This window comes from Leopardus geoffroyi, chromosome A1 (genome assembly GCF_018350155.1).
Source record: "Leopardus geoffroyi isolate Oge1 chromosome A1, O.geoffroyi_Oge1_pat1.0, whole genome shotgun sequence".
Classification (NCBI taxonomy): domain Eukaryota; kingdom Metazoa; phylum Chordata; class Mammalia; order Carnivora; family Felidae; genus Leopardus; species Leopardus geoffroyi.
The window spans coordinates 78,997,488-79,014,397 of NC_059326.1; the positions used below are offsets into that span (position 1 = coordinate 78,997,488).

At 42.5% G+C, this 16,910-nt stretch overlaps 1 protein-coding gene across 3 annotated transcripts in view; it reads left to right on the forward strand.

Moving 5' to 3' along the window:
* MYO16 (myosin XVI) overlaps positions 1–16,910 on the forward strand; it is a 607,799-nt gene that overhangs the window by 406,945 nt on the left and 183,944 nt on the right. For all 3 annotated transcript variants that reach the window (XM_045481946.1, XM_045481930.1, XM_045481937.1), the window contains exon 21: positions 9,072–9,144. In XM_045481946.1, coding sequence (XP_045337902.1) covers positions 9,072–9,144 — 73 coding nt within the window. The remainder of the gene's footprint in view (positions 1–9,071; positions 9,145–16,910) is intronic.

Below are 16,910 nucleotides of genomic sequence, written 5' to 3' on the forward strand. Positions count from 1 at the left end.
AAACACCTCCCACATTGAAGACTGCCAGAAGAATGATAAGAAAGCATAGTTTTAAAACTAAAATTTTAAATTAACCTTTTCAAATACAGATGGTGTCTTCATTTCCCATAAAATCGTTATGTAAAGTTTCAGATATTTTTATATGGACATGACCCCAAGAGCAAGGTTGTTCTCTGCTTTTTTTGTAGGTGGACTTCTGACATCTTGAACAGGCCTTTGCAAAAACTAAGTGTTCTGTATATATTCACTGAAAAGGTGAATGAACTAAAAAATGAATTAGTTAGAAGCCCTTCTCAAGAGAAGAGGCTTTGGTAGATTGAGTGGTCCCAGTCCTTCATTTCTCTGCATCTGTGTGGGGAATATAGTAGGACTTTCAACACTTCTCTTATCGAGAGTTAAGTCTATTTCCCCTCTCTTTGAACTTGAGCTGCACTTGTGACTTGCTCCAGCCAAGACAATACGGCAAAGGGGAGCCTGGTGGCTCAGTCGGTTGAGTGTCCGACTTCGGCTCAGGTCATGATCTTGTGGTTGATGAGTTCAAGCCCCACGACGGACTCTGTGCTGACAGCTCAGAGCCTGGAGCCTGCTTTGGATTCTGTGTCTCCCTCTCTCTTTGCCCCTCCCCTGCTCATGCTCTGTCTCTTTCTGTCTCAAGAATAAATACAAACATTAAAAAAAAATTTTAAACTGGGGTGCCTGGGTGTCCAACTTCGGCTCAGGTCATGATCTCACGGCTCGTGGGTTGGAGCCCCACATCAGGTTCTGTGCTGACAGCTCAGAGCCTGGAGCCTGCTTTCGATTCTGTGTCTCCCTCTCTCTCTGCTCCTCCCCCATTCATGCTCCATCTCTCTCAAAAATAAATAAATGTCAAAAAATTTTTGAAAAAATTAAAAAAAAAAGAATACAGCAAAGATAACTATATGCCAATTCTGAGCCCTTATGCAGATCTGTTTTCTCAGATCCCTGTCACTGCTATGTGCCTACGTCTGGGGGCTTACTTGTGGAAAATAAGAAATAGTCTGTTAGCCAGCCAGTCCCCAGCCAACCTCAGGCCCTCGGGTGAGATCAGCCTCAACCTGATGGCAGGGCTGAGGGGTCATGATAAATACTTAATGTTTTCGTTTACTGAGTTTTGGGACAGGCGGTTATCCAGGAACAGCTGCTTGCTACAAATCACTGTCTAATCAATTTAATTTTCACAGCGCCTACTTTGAGCCACAGATCGTATTTGATTCATTCGAAGGCGATTGTTGGAAAGACAGCTATCTTAGGGACGATGTGACAGATGCTGAGATACCTCCCCACTTCCCAGTGTTCCCAAACGCTTGGTTCCCTCATCTGGGTACCCAAATCCCAAACCTTGGGGTGAGGAAGACTTAGGTTCCTCAAAACTTCCTATTAAATTTCCCAGAAACATCCAGATGTGCTCCTTAAAACCTTAAGTAGCCAGCTCTCATAAACAGGAGGGCATGGGTGCAAAGAGAATCACTCTTAAGGGAGAAAAGGAGCTCTGTTAAAAGAGCACGATCATTTTGCAGTATATGCGTGTATCAGATCAGCACGTGGAACCCATTAAAGGTGCAGTGCTGTGTGTCAGTTACATATCGGTGAACCAGCGGAAAACAGGAAAGCGTGGAAAGGAGAAAATGGAACATCGCTTTTTCCTGTGGTCTGCAGCCAGTGGATTGAAGTGTTACGTTGAGTACAGTAATTTTATCTTTTATCTGGGTTTTAATTTTTTTTTAAAGTGTTAAAGGAAGCAAGAGACCAGGATTTCTATTCTGAGCCTGACACTTAACTTTAAAGAAAGCTCTAGTAAGACAGTTATGCCTCGTGAAACTTAATTGTGTCAGTCCCCAAAATTGTAAGGTTCATATTCCATTTGCCTGTAGATGGAGGCTTGGCCTTTGCAAGCCTCTGGCTTGTTTTTGGTTTCAAGACCTCTGAGTCTGTGATTCCCAGTCAGGGTGAGTTGGCAAACAACAGTTACACCCAAATATTTGGTAGCTCTTAAAATATGTTTTGCTGGATAGATTGCAGCCATCCGTGAGTTGCAGGACCTCAGGACACATCGTTTCCTGATTGGGGTGGCTAAAGTCAAAATGATTTTATGTCACATGTTATTTGATTTTTGTTTTGACAATTAAAAAAAAAAAACACTTTTCCATGGATAGCCCTGTATAGATGGCCTACGTAATAGTTGCACTTTTATTAAAACTGTGTGTATCTCAAGGCCAAAGACTACATCACAACAATTCTAATTACCTAATTTCTGATGATCTAAACTGGTTTGAAGGATGGAAACAGGCGTCAGATACACTGTTGGCTTGTTTTCTCCATTCTGCCTCTCTCCTTCCTCCTCCATCTCCCTGCATCTTCTGTCTCCACCTGAGCCTTACTTAGATCAGAACCACAGAAAGAACCAGGAAATTAGCACTAGGACAGTGTCCGAGAAGCTCATAAAACAAATACAATTTTTCAAGAAAAGGTTGTTTTTTTGTTTTTGTTTTTATGGTCAAGAAAGAGTTACCCATTCTCTTGGGGAGGCAGAGAGCACAGCGAGCTGGAGAGCTCTGAACTCGAGCTAAGAGCGTGCAGGTTCAGATGGCCACAGGACAGAGGACACACTGGAGAATCTCCTCAATGGCTCATTTAAGAAACAGAGGGAGCCCTAGAGCCCGAAGCTACCTGCCTTCACAGACACCCATCTTCGGCAGGTGATAGTACGCAAAGAAGTCACCGTGATCTGAAATTGAGGCTGACCTCTCCCGGCTCACTGTTCCGCAGATTCGCTGCAAGCTGCTTGGGGATGGGCACCACCAAGTCCTCTACTCTGAGCTGTTGACGCGCTGAAGGACGCGGCGAGGCTTCCCTGTACTTGTCAATTACAGGTTGAAATCCTCAAGAACTATCCAGGCTTTTCCTTCCATCTGCAAAGCCGTGTTCGGGAGTCCCTTCTCACCTCTCCTAGTTAATGCTTTCCAGCTGTGAGTTGTAGCTTTCGCTGAGAGGGAGGGTTTAAGTGATCTTTTATTATTTCTGCTCTTCTTATATGTGGAGAGGGTTCCTTTCCCAGCTCCCTGTAGGCCAGAATCAGGCTGGGTTCTAGGACCAGCAGCTGGCAGTCGATTTCTGCGGTAATTCACAGGGCTAGTCTGGGAGGCGGGGCTAGTCTTGGACAGCCTGGGTTCAAGTCCTGGGTCTGTCTAATCCTGATGGGTGCCGTTGGGCAACTTAGACCTTCACTGTCCTCTGTCTCAGTATTCTTTTCTGTAGAATGGGGCAATCACTGTACTTACCTCACAGGCTAGTCGTTAAGGCCAAATGAAATAAAGCATTTTAAATGTTTTAACGGTGCTTGACAAACACGACTCCATAAAACGGTAGCTCAGATTTTTACTCCCAGCCCAAGATTTTCTTGTATATCCAGGCTAATTAACTGCCATTTTCATCTCAAGAGGTCTCAGCTTTTGACTCCCTAACTTCTCTTTCTAGTGGAAGGAGTGCAAAGAAGGACTGGAACCATGTAGGCGTGCGTGATATCCGTGGGCTAGTAGGAGGCAGACAGCTGCTTTGGTGACAGTGTCCCCACCCATCACCCGGTTCCAGTTCAGCTTGTCAGCAACTGCACACTCTTTCCCTAATTTCTGACATGTTTTCAGAAAACAATAAACCTCATGTACTTTGCTTCGGTCAAAGAATAAAAAGGAGGGACTCCCCAAAGCAAGCACCCCGGAGTCCCACCCTTGCCTCCTGGCACAGATGAGCGAACACCTTGTGAGATTCAGATAGGCTGCAGGACTAGTGACTGGCCTCCACAACGAGGCACCTTGTGGGTTAGGTTAACTAAATTCTCCAGCATGTGGGTGGTAGACTTGGGGAAGGCCAGATCGTGGCCCAACACCTTCAGGAACTTCGCACCCATCACCTCCGTGTAAGTGCATCTGATCCCCAGGGTGGGGGTGTCTGGACAGGCGGATTGCTCTAGTCTGCAGTGATTTTAGATTCCAGTCTTCCCCCCCCTCCATCTGGGGTCCTATAGGTCAATGATCAGCCAAAGAGACTGATTCAGTTCTGGCTGCATCTAAGGGTTTTGCATCAGGCAGCATTGAGCTGTTTCCTAAAATGGCTAAATACCTAAGATCACTCTGTAGTTAACCTTTCAAGGGATGATCCAGGACAGCACCTGACTTGTGCAAACCACTGGACCTCTCTGCCCAAATAAACTTAGTTCATCCATGTTTCAGGGCAGACATTTTCTTGAATCCGGACCTTCCTCCCTTCCTATTCTTGCACACGTGAAAGGCAAGAACAAAACCAGACAATTGCCTTGGCGTTTGATGTCACCTCTGATATAAAAGGGATTGTATTTTACTAATAAGTTACTGCAAGCGAGGCAGTTTTGTTAACCGTAGGGAAAGCCTTCAGTAGACTCCTAAGGCTGAATGTGAAGAGACCATCTCATTAATATGTTAATTCTGCCTGTGGGATCGAATCCTGGTGGATCAGATGACCTCTGTCTGCTCCTCCCGGCTAGAAATAGGATGTTGGGTTAAATGCCTGTGTAATATGAGTCAAGATATCAATAAGAAAAATGACAGTAATGCTGACTGCCACGCGGCATGGGCACTTTGCTGGCTACAAGTTCTTGTGACCTTTCTGCCTGCGTTGCTATTGCAGTAACAGACCCATATTTCATTCAATCATAAAGGTTGAAATAGATTTTTGAAAAAAAATGAACACGTTAGGTCTGTCAGTAGTTGCAAAATGGATCCTTAAGATGCATTAATTCCCCCCGCCCCGAGTTGGGTTTTTTTCTTCCTTCCCATCTTTTTCTTTCATAATGTTTTTCTTTTGTGGCCAAATTTAGTTTGGAATCCAGTATCTATGAAGTATGGGGAAAACCCCTATAGAAGGAGTGCTCTTTCAACCACATCTATGCTACTCTAAGTTGCGAATTAATCATCTACCTACCCGAAGCTGAATTGGAATCTCTAACACATTTTGCTCGCCCAAACACACCTGAGTGGCCCCCACATCCTTCCTCTGCATGCCAACAGGAAGACCCCTTCCCTATGAGAAGGGGAAGGGCATAGGTGGTGACATCGGGTCACTGATAGCTCTCTCCCTTTTTCCCAGTCTCCCTCAACACCATGCACTATAAATATGGTACCGCTGTTGCCAAAGCCAGCGGGGAATCGGGCAAGGAGTCAAGGCCTGAGTGGGAGCTTCTGGTATAAGTTGGCATGAAATATCCACACTGGAGACCAACACGTGGCCTTCAGAGCACAGCCCTGCTCTCTCTCCCTGACCCTGGGGTCCCTGCTGCTTCTCCCCGTCCTGGGAAGCCAGATGCCCTTCTCTGCCCTCACTGTTGGGCTCCACCCCTCTCTCTGCCCTGAGGTAATTGTTGTTCTTTCCTCCACCAACTCATAAAATGCCCAAAATGTGTTCCATCAGATATATATTTTTAATAAAAGTTGATGATGATGAGTAATCTAATATCCAGTATAGAACATTCTATTTATTTATTTTAGTTTATTTATTTTGAGAGAGAGAGAGAGAGTGGAGGAGGGGCAGAGAGAGAGAGAGGGAAAATGAGAGAATCCCAAGCAGGCTCCGTGCTGTCAGCACAGAGCCCAACGCAAGGCTTGAACTCGTGAACCGTGAGATCATGACCTGAGCCGAAATCAAAACGTGGGATGCTTAACCAACGGAGCCCCCCAGGAGCCCCCAGTAAACATTTTAAAATTAAGACATCACCTGTAGGCCTACCAGTGAAGACGTCTATTGCTAACAGGTGCTTTACTTGTGTTGTGCCACAGATTTACTTTTTAACACAGATGAAATTATACTACGATGCGCTCAGTATACAAATGGTATAAATTCTGTTTCCAGCTTAGGTTTTGTTTTTTTTTTTTTAGTTTTTAGTTTTAGTTTTATAGCTTATTGCTGTTCAAGAACATTCCCCGTGTTTTTGCAGTGTCTTTGTAAACATCAAATATTAACTGGTCATAAAAATATAGTATTTCAGTATAAAAACCTTAGAAAATGCAGAACAATAAAAAGAAGTAAACAAAAGCATCTCCATTTCTCGTCTTGGGCTGAAGAGGTCGTAGGTCTTCTGAATATATAATTGGCCTTATTCTTTATGTAGATCTTACATAGTGCTTTCTATTAACTTGATAGATTCACCAAATTAACCCATGAGAGGATGCATGCTATTTAACTAATCATGTCTCTATGTGGGGTCTTTGTTACTTCTTTTTGTTGTTGTTACTATCATGAAGATAATGGTGGGCACCCTTGTTTGTAAGTCTTTAGTTGCATTTCTGATAATCATCTGAGTATAGGCTCCTGTCTATGGAAATCCTGGTTCGAATGATACGAGGGTGCCAAAGCTTTATGCCACATAACCAATTGTTATTTAAGACTCTGCCAATTTAAGCTCCCAGCAAAAGTGTGTGGGAATATCGTTCTCATCCTAATTTTGAAAATTTTATTTCTTTTGTAATTGTAATGAGATTGACATTTGTGATCTACCTATCAGCCCTTTATGTTTCTTCTGTGAGCCCTCCTGTTCATTTTTATAGCAGGTGGAATTTTTTTTTTCTTTTCTTTTTTTTTTTTTTTATTTTTATTTTTTTTTTTAAATTTTTTTTTTTCAACGTTTATTTATTTTTGGGACAGAGAGAGACAGAGCATGAACGGGGGAGGGGCAGAGAGAGAGGGAGACACAGAATCGGAAATTTTTTTTCTTTTTAACTTTATTTATTTTGAGAGAGAGTGAGAGCATACACAAGCACAAGCAGGGAAGGGGCAAAGAGAGAGGGAGAGAGAGAATCCCAGGCAGGCTCAGTGGCATCAATGCAGAGCCTGACACAGGGCTGTAACTCACAAACTGTGAGATCACGACCTGAGCCGAGATCAAGAGTCGGACGCTCAACCGACTGAGCCACCCAGGCACCCCGAAGTGTTTTTTTAAAAGCAACTTGCAGTTATTAGAGACGCACTGTCTACAGACTCTTGTCCTAGAATTTTATTGACAATTGTAACAACCATCTGGGTGGAGAGATAATACTCGCTGCCTTAGTTTCATAGATGATGAGCCTGTGGCACAGAAAATTCTAGTAACTTGACTACAGTTGTCCAACTAAAAAGTATCTCAACCAGGATTCCTACCCAAGGCTGAACATCTCCAAAACTGGCAAGCTTTGTCACCCTTGTCACCCAGCGCCTACAACGGAAACAGTGCAGCTCATTATGTGAAACGTGTGCACACACACACACACACACACACACACCCTAACACGCAGCTCATCTTACACCTCAGCACCACCACCACTGAGTGAGCATCACCCCGGTGTCCCCTGTCACACTGTAAAGTCATCAGGGTGGAAGGAGGCAAGATGACGTGTGACTGGACACGTGGGTCAACCAATCAGGAAAAAAAAAAAAATCTATGAAGATAAATGAGAAAACACGTTTTAAAATAACACTTTCCTCTAATCATTTTTAATTTTATTTCTACAAATACAAAAGAATCTGGTATTTGTGTCATCGTCCTTTTAACCATTTTCTTTTGATTTCTCTCAGAACCGAAAGCAGAAAAAACGATCACCTTTGTTTACTTGCACATTTTCAGAGCTTCTTGCTCTAACGTTTATCTCTCTAATCCAGGTAGAGTTTATCTGGACACACAGGGTGAGGTACAAAGCCAACTGTTTTTCCCTCTGAAAAGTTAAATCAGTGACCTGGTTACATCCATTTAATGACTGTCTCTTTCCCTCGCTGCTTTATATTCTCTGCCGTGTGAAATTTGTGTTAAGGGCTTTTAAAATACTGTCTTTCCTGCTTACGAAGCTCATATTTGTACCATCTACAAGAACTAATCCTAGAGACAAGATATCATAGAATCATTACCTTGCCTTTTTATGAGAAATTGGTCATTTAAGTGACATCTTACAGACCCTAAAGCATGACGGTTCTGCACTGATTGTGCAAACAAAATACAGGCACAAAAAGAAAGTTAGTTTCCAATTGTGCGGTTTGGACCAGTCAAGTGGACAGAAAACAACACCCGCGTGTGTATCAACTAAGGTGGTTGAAGGTGCATCAACTAAGGGATTGAAACAATCCATGATGATCGAATATCACAGCCATTGGCAGAGAATCAGGACAGCGGTCCTCCTGATGTACTCCAGAGCAAGGCAGTGGGAAGGCTGGGTATGTGCCCGCCTCCTGACCAGCATTCCAGAATCATCTGGGGCTTTCTGTGTAAGAAGCCACCTCATGCCCTGTCGCCGTGGTGCCCCCGCTCCCCGCAGAGTCCAGGATGTTGGGGCTCCCACCGCCCCTAGGTTCTCCTCCCCGCTTTCTTCACTCACATGAGGTTCCTCATCTGTGGCTGGACCTTCCAAGATGCTAGCAAACTCCAGGAGAGAGAGTTTTCACCGAAAACAGCAGTATCGTAAGGTGCTCACGCCGCTTTCTTCCAGTTGTACGCCCATGGATCATCTCCTTTGTTCTTCTTTGTTTATGAGGGTTTCTTTAGGAAGGTTGCTCTGTACTTTTTGACGTGGCACAGTTCGGTCTATCAGAGAAGGTGCCCACAGCTTCATCGTGGCTTGTACCGCATTGACACGTGATGAAGAAACTGCGGGACTTACTGCTCGTGTGGTCTAACAAGAGACAAGGAGGAGAAGGAGGAGCTGCTGAGGGCACGTAGGCAGGTTGACTTCCTTTCCAGGGAAAGCGCGTGCAGTTGAAGTAGAGACACAAAGACTGTTTCAGAGGAGCAAATAGGGGGCCACCCATATACCGTCGCATCCTAAGCTTAGAAATCAGTGTGTTGTACTCCTGTATCTGTGTTTAAATTAAAGCCTTAAAAGAACACTTTTCTTTTTCGGAGCTTTTGTATGAGACTCTGAGATAATTGTTGGCTGTTTTTAGTTCTACTGGAAGGTGATATGCCAAGTGTCCCGATGTCTCTGACCTGGAGGGGGGATGGGGCCAGGGGTCACGTAAGGGCTCTACGTGTGCTTGGTCACTGATTTGCTGTTTCCTTTCAGCACACAGACGTTGGATATTGGAATATTGGACATCTTTGGTTTTGAAGAATTTCAAAAGAATGAATTTGAACAAGTAAGTGCATTTCTTTTGAAACTTTATCACTTTCATGTGTTTTTTTTTTTCAGCTAATAAATTGACTCCTTTATTCAGTAGAGACCATCTGCATGATTACTTGCAAATACAGAATTAAAATAAGTCCTTTGCTATCCTGTTTTAAAATTTCTATCGCTAGTTCATGGGCGTGTCCATCCTCTTTACGTGGCCTGTAAACAACGGGCATAATTTTTTTTTTTTAAACTGAAGTACTTGTTTTAAAAGACAGTGTTGAGCTGAGTTGTGCTTACAGAGATGTTGATTCAACAAGGTTTGAGAGACAGAGGGTGTCGCTTTGTGGAATCAAGGCAAAGGTCTTCAAAAACCTTGGCCAAAAATCAGAAAGGAAATACTCCATCATGCTAAATACTGTTACTTGTAGGTTCGACTCTGTGTGACATTCATACATATGCCTGTCGGAAACTCGTAAAAAAAAAAAAAAAAAAAAAAAAAACAGATTAAAGAGGCACTGATTGTTTTTAATCCACTTACAATTTAGGGCACTTTGAAAAGTACTAGTGTCTTTTCTTGTTTTTTAAGTATCTCCTTAGTAATGTATGATTCATGAAATCAAAGTAAGCATATCTAAACTTTAGTTGTTAAAGAAGAGAGTAGAAAGAGAACTTGTCCAGGGCAGCAGGGAAGGAGAGATAAACCAATAAAGAGGTATTGGTGGAAAGAGAGAAAACCAGGCTGTGCTACATCATGGGAAGAATCACAAGTGGGCCGTGTTTAGGGAGAGCTTTGAATAATTATGTCATTTGTTCAGGTTTATTTTTCTTTAAGTTTATTTACTTATTTATTTATTTAGAGAGAGAGTGCATGAGTCAGTGAGGGACAGAGAGAGGGAGAGAGACAATCCCAAGCAGGCTCCGCACTGTCAGCATAGAACCCCATTCGGGGCTCAAACTCACGAACCCTGAGATCACGACCTGAGCCGAAACCGAGAGTCAGACGCTCAACTGACTGAGCCACCCAGGTGCCCCTGGGTTTATTTTCTCAAGGCAGATGATGTGGTGGTTAATGACACCAGATGTGAATTTGAAACCCCATTCTGTGAGCTGTCTTGGTCAAGAGGAAGAAATCTATAGTGAACCTTGGTCTCCTTTACAAGAGACTTACAGAGCTGTGGGGTTTAAGCTGGTTACTGGCATAGAGGTTCTGGCATCATTTTTCTAACTCATGTCCGTGTGTAAGAAATCGCGGAGGGCCACTGTTACTGTTGTAAATGGGAACACTTGAAAACCTTTTAAAATTCAGCCTTTCCCCCCCCCCCCCCGAAACACTGGTGCGGCATCTTGTGAATAGAGACTAAATCATGTTGACTCACCTAATCCAGGGTGAGTCACCATGAATCATATTCTTTACAAAACTTCACAAAAGTCTGCTATGAAATAAGACCATAGACTTCTTGTCCTTTCGGACTTCTGTATCCATGGCTAAGCAGGGAGAGGGGGACTGTGGTTTTATTTATTCGTCACTCACTGTAAGGAGACTAGCGATGCACAGGGGAACAGGGCAGTTGAAGGACTGACTGGTAAGATTGTGGGTCCGCAGGCCATGACTGGGATGCATCTCTCAACACGAGTAGTTGACCGCAGTCTGGAGGTGGTATTGATTCTCGACATTTTTGCCTTAGAAAACATGCAAGCTGCCATGTCCCTTAATGACACTCCCTGGTTTCTCCACCTCCTGGTAAGCAACATGCAGAAACCACAGGTGGGGCGGCGTCCTCTCACAGTCTCTGTGGGACCACACTCCCAACCCCCTTCTCTACACCCCACATAGTTATCCATCCGGTCTGTGCTGATGACCGAGGTGTACAAAGTATTTAAGTTGTTTCCTTATTAAAACTTATTTGTTTTACTACAATTATATGTACCCCTTCCTTATGTTTTCTTTCTGGTAGCTATTTTAATTACATATTTTAGAACGTATTCGTAGCCTGATATTTTCATATCGCAAGACACGGCATGTTTTCAGATCTAAAGAATGAGTCTCTATTAAATACCAAGAGGTAGTTTGAGGCACAGCTGGGTAAAATCTCAAAACCAATTCTTAGATTTAAGTTAGGGAAAAAAAATATTTTTTTCTTTAGAAAAATGTACCTTTTCCCTAGGTTTGTTGGGCTGTGGTATACAATTGCAACTAGGAGCCATTCAGAAGAATAAAATTATTTTCTTTGTGATGATTTCAAATCTCTTCTCATAGTGGATTTAGCAGATTTCTAAATCTGAATGTGAACTTATATTAAAAGCTTTGGTTTGAATGCTACATTCTAGATTCTTGAGTTGCTAAGACAACGTTAACTTCTTCATTTTATATTCCATTGCAAACTTTCAACAAAATGTTTAACAAATCAATATTGTGTTCAGAATCAAACCCGGAAGAATATTAGTGCCTTTATAACTATGTATTTTATTCTCTTTTGAGCTTTTTGACCCATCTATCAGCTATTTGCTAGAATGTCAACTCCTGCGGCATTGAAATTGTGTCTGGTACAGCGTTTTGTATATAACAGAGACTTAGTAAATATGTTTTCAATTGAAATCTTAAGAATAAATTCAAAAGAAGACATCTTCAGAGTGGATCTCCTAGCGGTTTTCTTACTCAGGAATAAATGTATGTATGTCAATTGTTCCTCCATAAGCAGCCTGACAAATGTTTAGAACAGGGACAATCGGAGGAGATACTAAAAAGCATTTCAAAACCTCAGCATCTCCAACCTCAGTGTCCCCAAGCAGCTCTAAAAGATGGGCCTTTGTGGTTCCTTAGATACGAATTTATTTCCGTTAATAGGAAATGCTAATCCTGTTTTCTTTGACTTTTAATGAATCGTTTCTACTAGAACTATTTTATATATTATAATAAAGACCATATATAGAGGAAAAAATAGAACATATGTATATATATATATATATATATATATATATATATATAAACTGTATACTCTGCATGGTTATCCATTTATATATTTATGTATTATATATGTACTATATATACAAAATTATATACATACGGCATAATATGTATAGAAACTCGGCAGTAGTTTGATGCATCAGGAGAAGGGGGTCGTATAAATAATTGGAGTCCCGAAGTATAATTCAGGAGGATCTGAATCTACCACCCTCGTTATTTAAATAATTACAGTATTGCCAGCTCACTCTCTGTTATGTAATCCTGAATTTTATAAACCTCCTCTCCTTTATCATGTGGAATTCCTCTCTCGCTCTGTAAAAATATCTCCTCACACACTGGGGAAGAAGCCCCTCCAGGCGACTCTTCGACATCACGCAGTCAGTCAATCCCAAGTGTGGAATGCTTAATAAACAGAAAGGTAGTGAGCCAGACAAGGGTGTCCCTTGCACATCACAGCGCCAGTGATGTCGGAGAGGAGAAAGCAGTCCCCTTCCTGACTGTGGAAAGTGGAAGAGACAGGCAAAGACATTGCTCCTTCCAGATGCAATTGTGTGTTTGGAAAAGGGAGAAGAGCAAACGAGAACCTCGCCACCAACAATGAGAGAACTTGACGGAGAAGCCAGGGGGCAACACGAACACACAAAACCAATAACGCTTAGGTGCTTTAAAAGTAGCTTGCCAGAGCATGATGGAAAGGAAGACAAACTGTGTCGAAATGAAGCAGGTCGCCTAGGCGAGGGAGTGGGTAGAGGGCTCCTAAAGTCACAAGATTACACGTAAGCAGGTAGCGAGACTTGCTGGACACTCAGCCAGAAGGGCTTGGTGTCTCGAGATGCGGGTCCTGCCTAGGCCGCCCGACTCGCGGAGGCGAGAGCGGTCCTGCTACAAATAACTGGAAAGACAGATGGCAGAATTAGAGCAGCCCCTTCCTGCAGCTCCTGGGAAGTAATGAATCAAGGCAGGGAGTATCTGCTAACACTGCAGAAAGAGACACAGGCAAGATGCCTGTCGAGTGTTCTTGCCAAGAAGGAAAGATGGGGAAGGAGGGGGGAGGGGAAGGGAGAGAGAAAACCTTAATGTAATGAAGTTTCCTGAGCCAACCGCTAATTAACAGGGACGGGGGACCGAGGAACATGATGAAGCAAACCATGGGGATACGCTCTGCAAGATCCAGTGTGCGGGAAACCGCGTGGAGCAAATGGCCTGATTTCTTCAATGTATAAAAATGCAAGGGTAGCCTGCAGATTCAAAGAGATGTAAGAGACATAGAAATCAGTTAAATATATGGACATGGCGTGGATCCTTATTTGTTTAACGAAGTCTAAAAATTGCCACTTAACTAATATAATTTAAAATCTGGATAGCTGATGAAATGAAGGAGTTATTATTGATAAAAATTATGTGATAAAGGTACTGTGGACGTGTTTTTAAGTTCTTATATCTTAGAGAATTATACTAAAATACTTGCCAATTAAATGACATGGTGTCTGAGAGTTACTTTAGTATTTTTTCTTTTTTTTTAATGTTTATTTTTGAGAGAGAGAGAGAGAGAGAGCGAGCGAGCAAGCATGATTTGGGAAGGAGCAGAGAGAGAGGCAGACATGGAATCCGAAACAGGCTCCAGGCTCTGAGCTGTCAGCACAGAGCTCAACACAGGGCTCGAACTCATGAACTACAAAATCATGACCTGAGCCAAAGTCAGATGCCTAACCTACTGAGCCACCCAGACACCCTAAGAATTACTTTAAATGGGTCTAGTTTTGAGGGTGATAGAAAAATGTAAAGCAGAATTGGTCATGAGTTGGTCATTGTTGATAATTCTTCAGGCTTATTGATGGCAGATGAGGGTTCATTATGTTGGTTGCTGTTGCCTATGTTTAAAACTGTCCATAACATACTATTCTAAGAAATGAGAATATTTTGAGATTATATAAATATTATTTTCATAAATGCTAGAATATTTCCACACCTAACAAATGGTATTGCAAAGCTCTACATGCTATAAATCTTTACCAGAGGCACAAAGAACAAAGTTGTGGAAACTAATGATTTAACGTTCAATAATTTTACTAAATTTCCCACTACACTCATAACATGCAACTATATATAATGAAACACTTACAGCTATGGAGTCTAGTAAAATTGCATAGCAACAACCTACTGTACAAAGATAGAGAATTTGAAGAGAGAATACATTTGTGAAACTTAAAGCTTCTGTGGCAGAAGATAAAATTATGATATATGACCTATCTTTACGTCAGGCTCCATCTAAGCTGATTTTGGAAGGGTTGTCAAAGATTTGAAATGTTTCCCGGCTTACAAACTCTTTTCTAAAAGGTGAGATTTACTGGATGAACAATAATTCAATCCGGCTTGGGCTAAGTGTTTAAAGACTTTGGAAAATGCCAGATACCTTGACTTCTAAAATTTTATGAAATGAGATTACATAGTTTGGCAACATCGACCTCAAAAAAAAAAAAAAAAAAAAGAATTCCATAAAATCCTTAGTTGTGGAATCGCTGTCTTAGAAATGATACTAAGATAAAATCATCACTCTTCACGTGGAGTATCCCATTTTACAAAAGGGATACCTGTGGGTGGTACAGTTTCTGCTCTGCGACAGAGTATTAGCATTACCTGCAGGGAATTTTTTCTGGCTCATGTGCATGAAGTTTACAGTTCATTCATTCAGCAGTGCTGGCATGTGAATGAAGTTCTAGGTCCTATTCCAGACGCAGGTGCCATGGTGTGGTCAACAGGATGCAAATAGAAGAAGGGCCAACCCTTTACTTTTTTAATTTTGTTTTATGTTTTATTTTTGAGACAGAGAGAGAGAGAGAGAGAGAGCAGGGCGGGGCAGAGAGAGAGGGAGACACAGAATTGTAACAGGCTCCAGGCTCCGAGCCATCAGCACAGAGCCCGATGCGGGGCTCGAACCCACGAGCCGCGAGATCATGACCTGAGCCGAAGTCGGATGCTTAACCAACCAAGCCACCCAGGCGCCCCAAGAAGGGCCAATTCTAATCAGACACCAGGGGAGAAAGACTACGAAGCCTTCGTGAGCAACACGTTCTTATTTTAACTCCAAGTCTGATAGTACCTGTGCAATCCTCATCCTGTCAAATGTCCTGATAGCTATTAGGCTATTGATCCACTTACCACCCAATGGATGTATAAAAACAAAAAATATTGTATCCTTACATTGCGTCACATTTACATTCCCAAATCATGCATACGTTAAATATCCAACTCTATCTTAAACCATTTTCTGCTCTAGGATGTTGAGTTTTCCGAAATCATTTCAACAACTCACCAAGCTACTGATACAACACAATTTAAGAAAGTTTAGTTTCCTTACATAGCAGAATGCTAGTGTAGGGCGGGCCACTCAGTTTCTATAGAGAAGCAAAGAGCAATTAAATAACGAGATGTTATTTTAATGTACTTCCTGCAATAATATTGGGTCCTACTTTTAAAAAAACAGTACGGTTAGGGGCGCCTGGGTGGCGCAGTCGGTTAAGCGTCCGACTTCAGCCAGGTCACGATCTCGAGGTCCGTGAGTTCGAGCCCCGAATCAGGCTCTGGGCTGATGGCTCAGAGCCTGGAGCCTGTTTCCGATTCTGTGTCTCCCTCTCTCTCTGCCCGTCCCCCGTTCATGCTCTGTCTCTCTCTGTCCCAAAAATAAATAAACGTTGAAAAAAAAAATTAAAAAAAAAAAACCAAAACAGTACGGTTAGAAGTCGTTGGCGGGGGTGGGGAGGTGGGGGTGGGGGCGCCCAGCTGGCTCAGTGAGTGGAGCATGTGACTGTTGATCTCAGAGTTCAAGCCCCACTGTGGACGTGGAGCCTGCTTAAAATAAATAAATAAACAGAAAATAAAGCTTAAAAAGTAAGTCTTCTTCAGGTAACACTTTTAGAAAAGTTATTCTGAGGAAACAAAATGAGGCAGGGAAAAGCAATTTTAATTGTGTGAAGTGTAGTACATTTAATGACCTTTCCCCTCCAAACCTATCCCTTAAATACTGTCGCCACGTTAGCATTAAGGGAAGCAAGCTCAGATAATTTAAGTAACTCATAGAAGGTCACAGCATGAGGAGCCTCCTGGTGGTTCAGTCGGTTGAGCGTCCGACTTGCGGCTCAGGTCATGATCTCACGGCTCATGAGTTCCAGCCCCACCTTGGGCTCTGTGCTGATAGCTCAGAGCCTGGAGCCTGCTTCGGATTCCGTGTCCCTCTCTCGCTGTGCCCCTCCCTCACTCACGTTCTGTCTCTCTTTCTCTCAAGAATAAATAAAACATTAAAAAAATTGAAAAAAAAAAAAAAAAGAAGGTCACAGCATGGGACTCTGGATTCAGGAGTCATGATCTGTGCTGTTTCCAGGTCCAAAGGTTCTTTGAGGCTAGACTTAACTGTGTGGTATTAGTGTACCTTTTCGAAGCCACTGCCTGCTCAGGAGTATATTTGTTTGTATTTCTCTTAGGACAAAACATTATTTCTATTAAGTGTAGAAACAAGAACTTGTTTTTCTGTTTTTGTTTTTGTTTTTGTTTGGTTGGCTTTTTGGGTGGAGGTGCTGGGGAATGAACCCAAACAAGAAACTTCCAATAAATCTTATTTGCCATCATTTTTTCCCATCGTGGAGTGTTTCTCCCCATCCTTTTACTACGCGTGCGTAATTTAGAGAATGCAGGCACGTTTTCTTTATTGGAGAATCCCAGCGTGATCAAGAGGAAATGTTACCGGACGTAGTGAGAAGAATGAATGGGTTTGGAAATATACATCAGGTCCCTCCAGACAAGAGTGAATTGAGGGTTTTTTTGTGATGACT